The sequence below is a fragment of the Sinocyclocheilus grahami genome, unplaced genomic scaffold, assembly GCF_001515645.1.
Source record: "Sinocyclocheilus grahami isolate Dianchi unplaced genomic scaffold, SAMN03320097.WGS_v1.1 scaffold322.1, whole genome shotgun sequence".
Lineage (NCBI taxonomy): Eukaryota > Metazoa > Chordata > Actinopteri > Cypriniformes > Cyprinidae > Sinocyclocheilus > Sinocyclocheilus grahami.
In genome coordinates, this window is record NW_015505501.1 from 357,130 (window position 1) to 372,334 (window position 15,205).

Below are 15,205 nucleotides of genomic sequence, written 5' to 3' on the forward strand. Positions count from 1 at the left end.
CCCTTCACTTCCCAAACCTATATTAGTTTTTCTTCTGTTGAATACAAAATAATATTTATAATATATTAAGATATTTTGATTAATGTGGGTAACCAAACGGTAGCCATTGACTTCCATTGTTTGTTTTTTTTCATAATATGGAAGTCAATGGCTACCGTCAAATGTTTGGTAACCAACGTTCTTCTAAATATCTTCTTTTGTGTTCAACACAGGTTTGGAACAACTTGAGGGTGAGTAAATGGTGACAATTTTAATTTTGGGGTGAACTATCTCGTTAACGTTTAATTTTTAAAATAAAAAAATAATTTTAGTGTTTGTTTTATTTAATGATAATAACGCTGGTGTGTCGTACCCAAAAGTGGTCCACTAATTTGAATATACAAAATCAGAAGACTTGGAATAGAGCTCAAGTCCTATGGACTACTGCTTTTTATCACTAGGAACTGTAATTTCATGGAAATAAGTTGCATAAATATAAAAAATGACAGCATGTTGATTTGGAACAACATGAGCGTGAGTAAATAAAGACAGAATATTCCTGTTTAGGTGAATTATTCCTTAAATGTGATAATGAGGTAACTAACTGTATTGTGGATCCCTCATGTTAAAACATTTCAGGTTTATATTCAGTAAACCATGTGCTTTCAAAAAGTGCTTGTTAATGTAAGTCTGCACTTACCTGGCATTGATGATGAGATCATTTGTTTTGGCAGCTGAGCAGTCAATGCTTATGCAGCGATGTGCATGTTGGATTAAAGAAATCCATTTCTACAACATTTTTAAATCAACTCCTAAAAAATGCTCTGCGTATAAATAATATTTAACTGGCTGCACAGAATAATTATTCTGCATGTAGCTCAGAGATATAAATAGACAGGATAGTTCAGCACCTCTAACTTTCAAAGACACTTTGACTGTGATAAGATGATTCATCCTTTTGACGATGTAAGTCACGGTTAGTTTCCTTGTCAGACGGGGTCAGTAGCAGCAGGAGATGTGACTCTCTTTAATGCAACAAGATCATGAAGCCCGAATCCCATTTGAGTCGCTGACATTTTACTTCATAACACCAGGGCAGAACTGAGTTCCTGCATTTTCATATTCCAGCCATTCCAGCTCCCAGCTGATGCTTATGTGGATGGTAATTGGCTGAGATGAGATTCACAGGTGCTGTAAAAGAATAATGTAGAAACTTAGGTAATGCAGCATTGTAGCATAAACAATCCATCCTATTTTTCCTAGTCTATGAATTCTAACTTATGTTGTTACATATATTTGATCTCTTAAGGTTCAATTGGGTTAGAAAATTGCTTAGGTTTTTTTTGTAACTTTAAAGTGTATCAAATTACTTGGAGCTTGGAAAGTGGAACAGCAAAAAGGCTGATTCCTAAATGAAATTTACATTTCCGCCTTTGGCTGTAGTCTGTTTTAGGCCAAAATTAGTTTAGCAGACTCTTACAATTCACTCACACAAGCAAGAGTTTGCTAAACTGAGCACAGATGTGTTATTAGTGGCGAATTAGAGTAAATTTGTGCGCTAAAACTACATCGAAGTTGCCAAATGATCATTTATTCTTTCCCAAAGATGCTGAAGCGGTCTGGTGCCTGGTTTTTCAAAGGTTTACCACAACAGATTTTACCCGCTCCTTTACCGATCTCTAATAATAGAGAGCTCAGAACCACCGGCGTGCCAACTTCAACAAATCCACCAACCAATCAAGAGTCTTCAGTATCTTCACGGCCAAAGAATGGAGGTAAACTCTACAGTTTCAGTATTGCTTTGCATTGGACAAATTCCTAATTACAAATTCTCAGTGCCATGCAGTTTTTTAATGTATTCGCACTAGGCATGGATAATTTATTGTAAGGTTTTCATAATTCATGGTTCAAAGAAACTGCTATATTTCCATGCAGAGAGCATGCAGGTCACCGGCAGAGAGCAGCAGATATCTGGTAAGTGTCCTGCATCTCAATAACACTTAATATCGCTAGGAGGAAATGAGGCTTACGATTGCAGTATCATTTTCCCGTTTTCTCCTGCGCTCAGCAGAAACGATGCCCCCTAAACGGGACGAGCATTCGGTCATATCCCAAAGAGCCCTAGAAGCAGAAAAAGGTAGACAGTCTATGAGCAGGAGCACAATTCAGTCCAACGCCGTTGTGGAAGGACAAACGTACTCACCTGTGGTGAAGAGAGAAGTACCGGTGATGAGCTCCAAACCTCCAGCGTCTATCTTTTCCACGACTCCCATACAAAAAGGTGAGAGAACTCATGTAATATTCACATAGCATAAGCAGTAATGATTCGGGAATGGGAATATTATAAAAGTGTATGTGTCCTTCAATTGCACCGTGGTTCAGGGGTCTTTTTAATAAAATGCACATATGATTGGATTTGATCCTGAATTCCATGGATTTCATTCTGTCAGAACTGAGGAGCAAATCGGTATTTATAAAGGCAATAACTAAAACCACTTTGGTTACAAGTTACAACACATCTGGGGTATTATTGTTAAAAATCTAAAAAAATAATAATAATTGTTACTTGAAATAAATGGAATAGTTCATGCAAAATGAAATGAAAATTCTGTCATTATATTATGAAAAAAAAAACATGGAAATCAATGGCTACCATCAACTGTTGGTTACCAACATTCTTCAAAATATATATTAAATAATACATATTGTGTTCAGCAGAAGATATAAGTTCAGAATAAGTGGAGGGCGAGAAAATTATGACAGCATTGAATCACTAAAATTAATGCAGTATTTATAAAATATGATTTTCTTGGATAAACAAGATAAAAAGGCAAAATTATATAAAATTATACCAAATTAAATATATAGGCCTACATATAAAACACACACACGCAGCTTTGTCTCTTAAAATGTCAAGATAAATGGACAATCACAATATGCAAATGAGCAACTGCTTTCCAATGTGAAATGAATTCATTAGGTGGAGTTGATGTGCTTGTTCACTTTGCGTTTACATTTAAGATGGACAGCGATTTATAAAGGAACTTCTTTTTGTGCACATTTCAGAAAGTGACTTACATTCACATTTAGGATCATTCTGTGGACATCTTTATAATTGGGGCCCCTGGGCTGGTAAACAAAATGTTGTAGGTTAGTACCCACAAGCTTTTGATTCGTCACCATTGTGCCCTTGATCAAGATGCTTAACCTCAGATTGCTCCAGTGGGACTGAACCTATAATAAGCACACTGCAGATTGCTTCGGTTAAAAGCATCAGCTAAATGACTTCTTACAGTTGGTTGATGCATCTGGAATTATCGATCTGGATGCTTAACCCAGTGATTACTGTGTTTCCTTTCTTAATTGTTTTGACTATAACAATGTAGCAACTGCACAGATTTTGTCTCTTGGTACGAATTCCAGATCCTATGAGTCGACCGGAGGCCAGGGCACCACCTGCTATGCAGACCAACGCACGTTTGCCAGCTGCCAACAGCGTTCCCGCTTCACGCCAGCCACCACCCCCCACCGCAGAGGATGAAGAGGACGCCAACAGCTATGACTCTGACGATGCCAGTAAGATGCTAATTTGCACTGACATATGGACATGTTTATACCCCATGGGAACCACACAGAACAAAATGGTTTACCGTGCAAGTCTTGCATCACAGATTGCGTAAAATCAGCAGACGTGCGCTTGAGACGGCGTTGAAGTGAGACTGTTATTCTTTGGTGTCAGCTTTTTTCATGCTTTTCACACGATGTTGTCCACTTTCCAGCCACTCTGGGCATGTTGGAGTTCAGTCTGCTCTACGAGGAGGAGAAAAACGAACTGCACTGCAATATAATCAAAGGAAAGGTATTGTCTTTCTTCCCTAGAACAGGCAGTTTCGATGCAATCTATTTCTGCACTGGAAAAACGTTTCTGAAGGATCATGTAGAACTGCTAACCATGCAATTATTTCATCTTTGGTGAAGGGTCTCAAGCCCATGGACTCCAATGGCTTGGCTGATCCTTATGTGAAATTGCACTTGCTTCCAGGAGCCAGTAAGGTACCAGTGATCTTTAAAAGAAATCCTGCTAATGGTAACAACAGCTGTGCAAGTTGTTGTAGAAATGGTCACAGAACGTAATGAATGCATGATATTTTGTCGATTTCTCAGTCTAACAAGCTAAGGACAAAGACCATTCGTACCACCTTGAACCCTGTGTGGAACGAGACCCTTGTTTATCATGGCATCACTAATGAAGACATGCAGAAAAAGACTCTCAGGTAAAACAAGCTTTACTGTATTTAATGCACTGAAGCTTTCAGAGGTAAATGTGAATGGGCATCATAACGCTAATTGTTTACAATTCTCCTTCCTCAGTCATTTGCATGATGGAATGAGCTGACTGTTGCGTTTTCTTCCATTGCATTTGCAACTTAAAGATTCTTGGAAAGCCTCACTGATGTGTTCGGTTAGAATAGTTTGCAGTGGACTTAATTAAAGCCGTGACATTTCCCAGAGTGGAAAGGGTCAGCATCCGCATTGTTCCCTGGCAGGCTTTCAGTCAGTGATGAGGACAAGTTCGGCCATAATGAGTTTATCGGCGAGACGCGGGTGGTCTTGAAAAAACTGAAGCTGAACCAGAAGAAGACCTTCAATGTGTGTCTTGAGAGAGCGATTCCGGTAAGATGAAGGGGACAGTAAACGGTTTTGTAGAAAGTTTACTGTAATGGGGTCATTCCTACAGTTTAGGGTAAATTCTGGACTGAGCAGGTTTGTTGAAAAAGATGATTAAAATGTAATTTATCTTATAGTGAGAAAATGTAGTTTAACCTAATAATCCTAACCAAATATTTTACATTTGTTATAGGAAATTTGTCGTATTGACAATTTATCAATGCAATGTACGTTTTAATGCTTTAAGCTCAAGAAGCTCATGAGTCTGTTTCTTCACCAATGGATGCTCTGCAGTGAATGGGTGCCGTCAGAATGAGAGTCTAAACAGCTGATTAAAAACATCACAATAATCCACACCGCTCCAGTCTTCAAAACATTGCTTCTGGCTAAACTGAGTCCTCTATCCATAATATCGCTTTCTTAAGAGAAAAAGTTGTCTCGTCTTAATCAGGAGAGAAATATGCCACAGATCAAGCACCATTTACAAGTCTAAAACAGTTCTATAACAAATATGCTGGTGGATTTTACTGTGAGAGGACAACGGGGGATGGACTTTTTCACTGGAGGAAGCATTATTATGGATTATGGACTCATATTTTGGCAAGAAGCGACGATTTGAAGTTAAAACATCGTAATGATGGATTTGATTCATACAAACATTACATTAATTGATAGACTGGAGTGGTGTGGATTATTGTGATGTTTTTATCAGCTGTTTGGATTCTCATTCTGACGGCACCCATTCACTGCAGAGGATCCATTGGTGAGTTACGTCAAAGAGAACAAGTAAATGTATATACTAATATTTAAAATAGCTAATTTACAAATATATGTTACCTTTATTTCAATATGAAGCTGAGAAAACATGGGAATTTGTGGGGTACATGTATGCATTAAAAACCATGTGGCATAAAAGATGATTACCATTTCATGTAAAATATGCAGTGTTGTTTCATGGGGACATAAAATCCACCAAACTGTAGGAATGACCCAATTTGACTTTGCAGTGCAGTAAACTGACTGTGTTTAACACCTGGTACGCAGGTGAGACGTACTGCTGGCGCAGGTGCATCTCGTGGCATGGCGCTCTATGAGGAGGAGGTAATTGCGTCATACATTTTGAGAATTAAATACTTACAACACTGAAGTATTCCCAAGAAAGCATAGTAGCTGGTAGCTGTCGAGTCAGGCATTTAACCTCCGTGTCTCCTTGTTGAACTGCATCTGTACATCTGTGTGCATTACAAGTCACTTTGGTTAAATGGTTCAGCTAATGATTGATCTGTTAATTAGTGTCCACAGGAAGATATATGGGTTTACTCATCTTTTGTGTGGCTTTTTTTCCAGTTGAAGGACGATGAAGAGGCAGAGGAGAGGGGACGTATTCTGATTTCTCTCACCTACAACAGCCAGCAGAGTCGTCTGATTGTGGGTGTAGTTCGATGTGTTCATCTGGCAGCAATGGACTCGAATGGCTATTCTGACCCCTTTGTAAAGATGCAAGTATACAACAATCTAATAAAAAGCACTTCTCAAAGTGTAATTAAAATGTTCTCTGGAAGAAGAATCATTCGCTTGGTGAAATTGCTTTGTGAATGGCTTATTTAACTTGCTGTGTGCTTTTGTGTCTCTGAATTTCCATGCTGTTTTGCAGTTACTTGAAGCCCGACATGGGAAAGAAAGCAAAGAATAAAACTCAGATCAAGAAGAAGACCCTTAACCCTGAGTTTAATGAGGTACTCTGTCTCGCTCTCTCTGGTGATATGACCTGCAGTGAGCGTCTTGACACGCTCGACACTGACGAGACACCATGACAGTGCTTTAATACGCTCTGACACTATAATGAAAGGAAGTTTTTTTGGCATATATCTTATACGCGATAGACGGTGCTGACGGTGATACCGGTGTTAAGCCGCAACACCGGTTACGTCACTTGCCCACCGCGGCACCGACCCCCACCGTTGTTTAGATTTTTTATAGTAATAAAAATCATTTAGTTCAGTAAAAGAACAGACACTACAATTAAAAACTGAACGCGGCTGCTCAATGCAGTTGAACGACAGTTGCATCACAGATCAGATTCCATTTCTTTCATTTCAAGTTTTTTTAAACATTTGTTTCTTATTTAATTGATTCCACATTGTTTGCTGATTTTTACTTTATTTAAACTTTGTCATTTATTTATTTTATTTGACATCAACATGTATGCCGTGCCTCCAAGCTTTCTTATTCGTTTTACTAATAAACGTTCTACATTTCTTATTTATTTGGTTATATACAGTATTATACATGTTTACTTGTTTCCAGTTTTGTACATTTAAACTTTATGTAAGTTATTTGTTATTTTATATTAGGCATAGCCTGCCCTATAGCATGGTGTATTTTTATTTGTTTTGTTAATAAAAATTATATGTTTTATATATACGCTAAAGTGAGTTTGACGTTGTATTTTGTTGTTGCATTCAAGCAATTGACGCCTAACTGCCGCTAATAAGTGAAAGTAATATGTGCACGGTGCTTTTAAGCTATTTGGAAAAGAGGGAAAATTCAAACGAACTAAAAACAAACAATTGCTTTTCTCCGAATTGCCACTATTTGAAATTGAAAGTAAAATGCGCACGCCGCTTTTACAAGCTATTTAAAAACGAAGGAAAGGGAGGAAAAGAGGGAACGCCCCCACCCCCACGGTGATACCAGTATTACCGGTGTTGTCACACGTTGATTAACCGGGGGGAAAATTTCCTCACCATCACAAGCCTTATGAAATAGACCCGTCATCTTTTTTTTGTGATTTCAGGAGTTCAGCTATGAAATCAAGCATGCTGAACTGGCAAAGAAGACTTTGGATGTCTCTGTCTGGGATTATGACATGGGGAAATCTAATGATTTCATAGGTGAGAAATATATATACATGACAAAAAAAGTGTTAATTTAAATGGATAGTTCACACAAAAATGAAAATTTGCTAGAATTTACTCACCCATTCATAAAAATTAAAAACATCACAATAATCCAAAATAATCCACACCACTCACTGCAGCTTTTCACTTAACAAGATGTTAACTGATGGACTGGAGTGCTGTGGATTACTTGTGGATTATTGTGATGTTTTTATCAGCTGTTTGGACTCTCATTCTGACGGCACCCATTCACTGCAGAGCATCCATTGGTGAGCAAGTGATGGAATGCTACATTTCTCCAAATCTGTTCTCATGAAGAAACTAAGGGTGAATACGTTTTCAGCAAATGTTAATTTAAGCTTTTCATGTGTCTTTTCCACACAGGTGGCTGCCAGCTTGGTATCACCGCTAAAGGCGAAAGTCTGAAGCACTGGTATGAATGTCTCAAGAACAAGGACAAGAAGATCGAACGCTGGCATGTTCTGTTGAATCAAAACAACATTGAGGCGGATGACTGAGGTGTTGTTTCTCCAAAGATGACCGTATACGGTTCCATCTTCCAAAAAAGTAATCTCGCTTACAAGCTCGAACTGCTGATAATGTTTTCTTTTCATTCAGAAAAAAAGCCTTTGTCTTTGCCTCTCCTGAAACCCTGTGATGAGCTATAGTGGTCCAACCGAGAAAACCCATTTACTTTGTTTTTTGGTGGGAAAAAAATATTTTTTCACTCAGTAAATGCCTTAAAGAACAAAACCTCATGAATACAGATTCAGTGACGCAAATATATTAGTCATCAAACCCTGCAACCACGTATACTCAAGGACATTGGGAAAATGGACTTTACTCATGTAAAACCAGTTCAATGCACAATACAATACCATTTTGTTTGGCATTAGAAAAATACGCTGCCCTTGCATATGTCTATTATTAATTTATGTTTGTTTCAATCAGTATGTCACAGATGAGAAAGACTGTGTTAAACAAATTGTGACTATAAAGTTTAGAAAAGTATTAGAGTTATATCCAGTAAATGACAGGTTGTTGAAGTTCAATATTGCATCAACTACATATGGAAATGTCCTGTTGTTATGTGCATGGAATTCATGGACGTGTTCCCTAATTATACGTTATTATCATTAAGTTTGAATTTATTTCTGTAACACGTTTACAAGTGTTGTTAATACCCAATAAAGTGTTCTCAGCTATTGCCTCTGAATCAGTGACGTGAACTGCTTATGTATTTTTCTAGAACTGGAACAAAGGTCATCAGGTGAACTCTATACGTCTCTGGTTCGAGGTGTCATGCGAAGGCTGGCTTTTTGGTGTTGTGTCTAATGTTAGTATACTATCTCTTAAGGTCATGTTCTTTAAAATCATTCCCAAAGCTTTGACCTTCGAACAGTGCCGAGGAATTAGTCTCCCCTGGGTCTTTCATCTATTGCCATCATGTTTACTTACATCATTATGTAAGAGATTAACCCAATGTTCCCTACAAGTTGACAAGACACTACTTTGCTTTTTTTTCTGATTAGACCTAAATGTTTGTATTTTCGTTTAGCTATTTCATTTAGAAAAGTATGTTGAAATCGTAGTGGCACCATAATGAATCGCAAAAATATTGACTAATTTCAAACTTAGATTACTGATTTCATTGCCGTGAAGTCAATGGGGTTTTTAATGGGGTATTTGGTTAAATGCCTTAAATAAGATTTGTGGTCTTGAACACAACACACTTTAGATATTTTCATGTTTTATTCCAAGCTTGTGCTAGTCATGAGAAAGGCCGTTGCTAACTAGAGTCTATAAATGCATTAAACATCTACAAGCCAAACAGGTAATATCCAGCTGATATGCCATCACTGAAGCACCGTATAAGGCCATTTCTATGACAGAAAACTACGTTTCCTGTAAGTAGGGTGGTTTACCTGAAAATGTAAACATTGACAGTCTATCACACTATCAGAACATTATTCTGTTTGTTTAAACCTCTTGGTTGGTTGATACGGCAATGTAGGCGTGATATTTGCAAAACTTTGCCAATAGTTTATAAATGTTGATAAAAAAGTATTGACGCCGTTTCCATTAACCAATGTTATGCAACTAAAACGTAACCTTTTGCCTCTCGCGATAAGTCATGGCAATGGATTTTGGCTATATTTATTACAAGGAGCCATATGCGTGTATCTTTACAGAAGCAGCACAGAGAGCCGCTTCAGAAACGTGCGTGGCGCAGCTGGAATAATCACAAGCATTGCTAGTGGCTGCAATCAGCTTCAGTGGCCGTATCAAAGCCACACTGCACCGCAGATGTGTGCAGTGTAAATTATCTAAGCATTAACATTAGGGAAAGCCCCTTAAACTGGAGAGCCGCCACGTATGAAGTGTTTCTTGGAGGTTATAGTACATTGAAGAATGAACAATTGACTTTTTACATACGCCATGTGACCTATAAATGCGAAAAAACACGTTTCCATTGCAGTTTTGCGAATTATTCCTTTTTCGCATTGCCTTTAAAACCACCTCATGCAAGCGTAAAAACGTTTTTGCGATATATGGTGCGTTTCTGTGAAATTGATGCGTTTCCATTAGGCATATTTTCAATTTTCAATTTCAATTTGCGCAATTTGAAGGGTAATGGATACGCGCCTAGTGACTCAACCAGTGGTGTAAGTTTGGGGGCGGAGCTATCTGTTTGTCTGGCCAGTGGCAGTGTTTGGGAAACCTGTTGGAAAACATAATTTTTTCAATTCTTGTTGAGGGCACCAATGGTGCAGAAATAACACACATCACTTTCAATAACGTAAAAATACCCTCACTCAACATATTATGCTAACTCGTTTCTCATTTTCAGAATGAGTCTATTTTGTGTCTTTCTAAAGGCTGTTTTGAATGAATATCCCATTACCCTGCACCAAAGAAAGAAAAAAGCACATTCAAAAATTCCAGCTCACTGGGGTTTTGACTGTAATGGCGTAATTGCAATTATTCCAAATTGAGCTAACAGCCAGTGTAAGTATTCCTCTGAGAGCATTCTACCTTTTAGTAAAGTAATTGCTGAAAGAAAACGTTTTTAACTTCTCATTTGATAGCGATCTTGTAATTTTCTTCAGTTTCCTCGAGCTTGTGTTTTTCCTCATTTGACGGATGCTGGAAGTACATTTACCGGTGGAAGTACCAGCAATAAAAGTGCTGTAATGGTTAACGAATTAGGGCCGCATCCAATGGTGACAGGGCAGAAACTTTGAGCGAATCAGGCGAGCTCTGCACCAATCAGCGCGGGCGGACACGTACAACAAACTCGTGTGACCTTTGCATCCTCATGTAAACACTCGCCAAGTCCCAGATAAAAATTGGCATATAATTTGGCCAGTTGGCTGGTAACTTTGTTAGGAACTGAAAGACAATACAGGATTTAAAATGCAATATTAATCTGAAACTCACTGACATGAGCAATTCAAATTGACACACAGACCATCTACTGAAGAGAAACTTTTGTGCTTTATCAAAGTGGAAAATGTGATATCAAATTTATACAGCATGGCTGAAGTAATTATTATATATTTTTTTTAACTTGATGTTCTAACGTGTGAAATATTCTGGACATTAAGTCAGCAGAATGAAAAAAAATAAGGGACCAACATTTTTTTTTTCTTTACGGTTTTGTGACAGCTGCAGTTTCACCGAGAGAAAGGAATTGCCTGTAAGGAATATGTTAGTTATTAATATGCAATAAAAAAATCCAACTAATTAATTATTTTAGATTTTATTTAAATGCAAAATATGGTTTGTGGCTAGTAATAAATATTTAAGACTGCTAAAAAAAAATTCAGTTTATGTGCAGACAGCATGCTAAATAAACAAGCACTTAATGATTTTAATAAAACTTTAATATAGTAATGCACAGAATGCAAATGCTGACCTAATTTAACCTGAACACATAAATGCAATGGTTTTGGATCGTATGTTTCTTTCTCCTCCCATGTGGAGTTTGAATCTTTTTGTCACGTTGTAAAAAATCATGAGTAATGAGATATTGAATGTTTACTGCTGAGGGCATTGTTGACACTAATAAAAAATGATAGTGATCAGCCAGAGATAATTATACTCATGTGAACCCAGGAAACGGGGAGGGTTTATGATCTGATTTACATCTTTTATGTACATGTGTGTGCAAACATCTGTGCTTCCAAGCCTGTATTTACCAAAGATACACCCCCTTGTGTCATCCCACCCCGTCTGCTCTGATGTGGCCATGAGCCACGATGCAAGGAAGATCCCACATACGGAGTATAAATAAGGCGGGATTGAGGCACGATCTTTGCCAGAGATGAGGGGTTAAAAACCCAGTTACCCTGCAGCACCTCTGGCTATTCATTCATTCATTCATTCATTCTAAAAACACACAAAATTGCTGTACAATTATTAATTTAGCCATAAAAATGCTAAGCAAACACCTTTTACAGGCTGTTCTGTACCTTTTCATGCTGTTTCATGCTTGTTTCAGTGCTGACACGTTCTGCATTTGGACTAGATCCGCTTCAGATGGGCAAACACAGTATGCATTTCTCCGAAGGACTCAGACGTCTCTTCGCTTGTATGACAGCATCTGGAACAAAAACAACAGCCTTTTTAGCTGCATAACAAGTGATGAGCAATCTGTGATTGAGAGTTACCTGTCGAGGTGCTGGGAAGACAGTTCTTTCTCAAAGACCCTTGATGAACGCTTTGACATCAGGGAGCTGATTGAACCTCACGGCCCCTGTGAGGCTGCAGGCATTACGGAGGAATTTACAGCATCTGTACGGAGGGCCAGGGACCCGAGGAGCGTTGAGCCTGATGGATTTGAGCGCCAGGACAGTGGAGAAAGTTCCAGACAGACGCTGCACCGCTCAAAGCGAGCATGGATGATTCCAGGGACTCTGTGGTGTGGCTCAGGAAATAAGGCTATGGACTTTGTTGACTTGGGTAAGTAAGATTATATCAATCAATCAATCTATCAACATTTTAATTTTATTATTTCTAATTGCAAATATTTCGAATTTTATATATATATATATATATATGTGTGTGTGTGTGTGTGTGTAAAATGTACTAATGATTTTAATTGCTATGTTAATTCAAATAATTTATCATTTTTAATGTTTAAATAATATATATATATAATATTAATTTAATTCGAATAATTTATCATTTTGAATTACATTTTAATATTTAAATAATTTAATAATTATATATATTATATATAATTATAAATAATATAATATTTTAAAATATAAAATATATATATCTTTTTCTAAAATTCATATAATATTTTAAAATATAAAATATATATATCTTTTTTTTTTTCTTCTAAAATTCTCATAATTTAATTTGTACTGTTTTCTTTTAAATTAGATTCAATATAAATAGAAGCATTTTCACAAGTGGCCCCAAACTTTTGAACCCCAATGTATATTAAACAAAAATTTAATTTAAGGTAAAAATATTTACATTAAGGTAAGTTGTAAATTAAACGGGTTAATTTAATTGAATTTGAGAAAAAAAAAGGAAAAAATCCTTACCTGTTCACTTGTCTTCTGCAGGTGTCTTTGAAGATACGGATAAATGCTGCAGAGAACACGACCACTGTAAAGATACCATCGCCTCTTTTTCATACGACCACGGTGTCTTCAACACGAACATCTTCACTTTATCACACTGTGACTGTGACAACAGGTATGTCCTGCTTTATTCATTAGAGTGGGAAATGTTGAGACTACCAGCACTGAACATTCATTCCATAGTGTTGAGTTGAGTAACATGAGACATGTCCAACATAACCAGAGAGTTATTTCACTGAGCGAGCGTCTCGGATTACTGTATCTTATGACATTGTAATCAGGTCTTGTGATATCAATTCAGGTTCCGCCGCTGTCTCCTGGGTGTTAATAATACCATGTCCAACCTTGTGGGCTACAGATACTTCAACGTGCTAAAGATGCGCTGCTTTGAGTTCTCTCAGCGGATGCAGTGCGCCAAGAGAACGTGGTGGGGCATGTATGTATTCGGTTTCATTTGACTCAGCACTTTTCTGTTGCGAAACATTCTCACTTTTCATAAAATAAAAGCAATGATGAAGGTAAAACAAGACTTTTAACACTCAAAATTATTTGAACCAAAAACCTGGCATGTTAGAGTGATTTCTACACTACTGTTCAAAAGTTCTACACTACTGTTCTTGAAAAAAATGATCTTATGCTCACCAAGGCTGCATTTATTTGATCAAAAATGCAGGAAAATTGTTAAATATTATTACAATTTAAAAATAACTCTTTTCTATTTGAATACATATTAAAATAGAATTTACTACTCCAGTCTTCAGTGTTACATGATCTTCAGAAATCATTCTAATATGCTGATTTGCTGCTCAAGAAACATTTCTGATTATTATCAATGTAGAAAAGAGTTGTGCTGCTTCATATTTTTGTGGAAACAGTGATGCACTGTATTTTATTCCAGGATTTACTGATGAATAGAAAATCCAAAAGAACAGTATTTATTCAAAATGTAATCTTTTGTAACATTATAAATGATTTCACTGTCAATTTTGATCACTGTAATGCATCCTTGCTGAATAAAAGTATTCATTTCTTTGAAAAAAATGGTTGGATATGTGCAGACACCTCAAATAATAATAATAATTAAAAAAAAAGCAAAACAATATATAATTTTATTTTATACAATTGAATTTTAGGTTAAAATTTAAAAGGTTTAAAATCTTTCAATGTCAGACACAAAACAAGCAAAAACCTTTGGAAATGAAAAAGAGACTTTTGAACCGTGAAATCACACTAAACATGTATGACAAATCTCTGAGCACATAATGTTGTGCACACAGTCACAGAACCTTGTTTTTCTCATTGGCAGGTGTGCGATTTATGAACTTGCTCAATACGCTGTGGTGAAAGATGCAGCAAACTACACCGACACACTCCCTGAACAAGACATGGAGACGCTGGAAACGAGTTTTCACCAAGCGATCACTCTGGGACAAAACCAGGTCACCAAAAACACAGAAGAATCACTTACTATACAAGATTCCAGGAGCAACAGTGAAGAACCGAGTCCAGTTTCGACATCCCCAGAGCCATCTGTTACAACACTGCAGTCCCGGAAATCTGAAGCTTCCGTTCTTCCAACAGACGCACCAAAGATAACAGACAGACCACAAAAAGGTGAGCTAAATATTACTCATATCAGATCTGTTGTAAATTGACCAAATTGGGAATCTTGTAAAAGCTTCATTCTTTTTTTTTGATTTCATAGGCAAGTTTGAGATGTGTGAGCTCTACAGAGACCTGGATTCATGCCATCTACAGATCCCTGCTTTACAGGAGAAATTCGGTCTACGAAACCCTGGCATGAGAACCCTTTACCACTGTAACTGTACTGCCAGGTGAATATACATTCAATACAGTATATCCACCCAGATTCCAATGATACCAACACCATCTCTCTACAAGGGATGCGCAAACATTTCACTCAAAAATTAAAATTCACTTAACATTTGCTCACCTTCGGGCCATCCAAGATGAAGATGAGTTTGTTTTTTCATCAGATTTGAAGAAATGTACCATTTCATCACTTGCTCACCAATGGATGCTCTGCAGTGAATGGGT

The 15,205-nt window shown here is 37.2% G+C and overlaps 1 protein-coding gene, 1 long non-coding RNA gene and 1 pseudogene across 7 annotated transcripts in view; 2 read left to right on the forward strand and 1 right to left on the reverse strand.

Annotated features, from left to right (window-relative positions):
- LOC107602245 (rabphilin-3A-like) overlaps window positions 1-8,744 on the forward strand; it is a 23,793-nt gene extending 15,049 nt beyond the window's left edge. For 4 of the 5 annotated variants that reach the window (XM_016294701.1, XM_016294703.1, XM_016294700.1 and 1 more), the window contains exons 5-17: window positions 1,586-1,754; window positions 1,915-1,953; window positions 2,048-2,260; window positions 3,403-3,555; window positions 3,759-3,838; window positions 3,958-4,032; window positions 4,144-4,253; window positions 4,527-4,653; window positions 5,692-5,748; window positions 5,995-6,146; window positions 6,302-6,383; window positions 7,445-7,541; window positions 7,932-8,744. In XM_016294701.1, the coding sequence (XP_016150187.1) occupies window positions 1,586-1,754; window positions 1,915-1,953; window positions 2,048-2,260; window positions 3,403-3,555; window positions 3,759-3,838; window positions 3,958-4,032; window positions 4,144-4,253; window positions 4,527-4,653; window positions 5,692-5,748; window positions 5,995-6,146; window positions 6,302-6,383; window positions 7,445-7,541; window positions 7,932-8,065 (1,488 nt within the window). In that variant the 3' untranslated portion in view covers window positions 8,066-8,744. The remainder of the gene's footprint in view (window positions 1-1,585; window positions 1,755-1,914; window positions 1,954-2,047; window positions 2,261-3,402; window positions 3,556-3,758; window positions 3,839-3,957; window positions 4,033-4,143; window positions 4,254-4,526; window positions 4,654-5,691; window positions 5,749-5,994; window positions 6,147-6,301; window positions 6,384-7,444; window positions 7,542-7,931) is intronic. The other variant, XM_016294704.1, reaches the window with a different exon arrangement.
- The window catches only part of LOC107602248 (uncharacterized), a 13,370-nt gene extending 1,074 nt beyond the window's left edge, over window positions 1-12,296 (reverse strand). Inside the window, exons 1-6 of one of the 2 annotated variants that reach the window (XR_001611014.1) lie at window positions 12,221-12,296; window positions 12,023-12,153; window positions 5,786-6,134; window positions 2,183-2,234; window positions 2,010-2,100; window positions 680-1,170 (exon numbers count right to left, since the gene is read on the reverse strand). This is a non-coding gene — a long non-coding RNA (uncharacterized lncRNA). Of the gene's footprint in view, window positions 1-679; window positions 1,171-2,009; window positions 2,101-2,182; window positions 2,246-5,785; window positions 6,135-12,022; window positions 12,154-12,220 lie in introns of both variants that reach the window. The other variant, XR_001611013.1, reaches the window with a different exon arrangement.
- Window positions 11,820-15,205, forward strand: part of LOC107602247 (group 3 secretory phospholipase A2-like) — a 4,865-nt pseudogene continuing 1,479 nt past the window's right edge.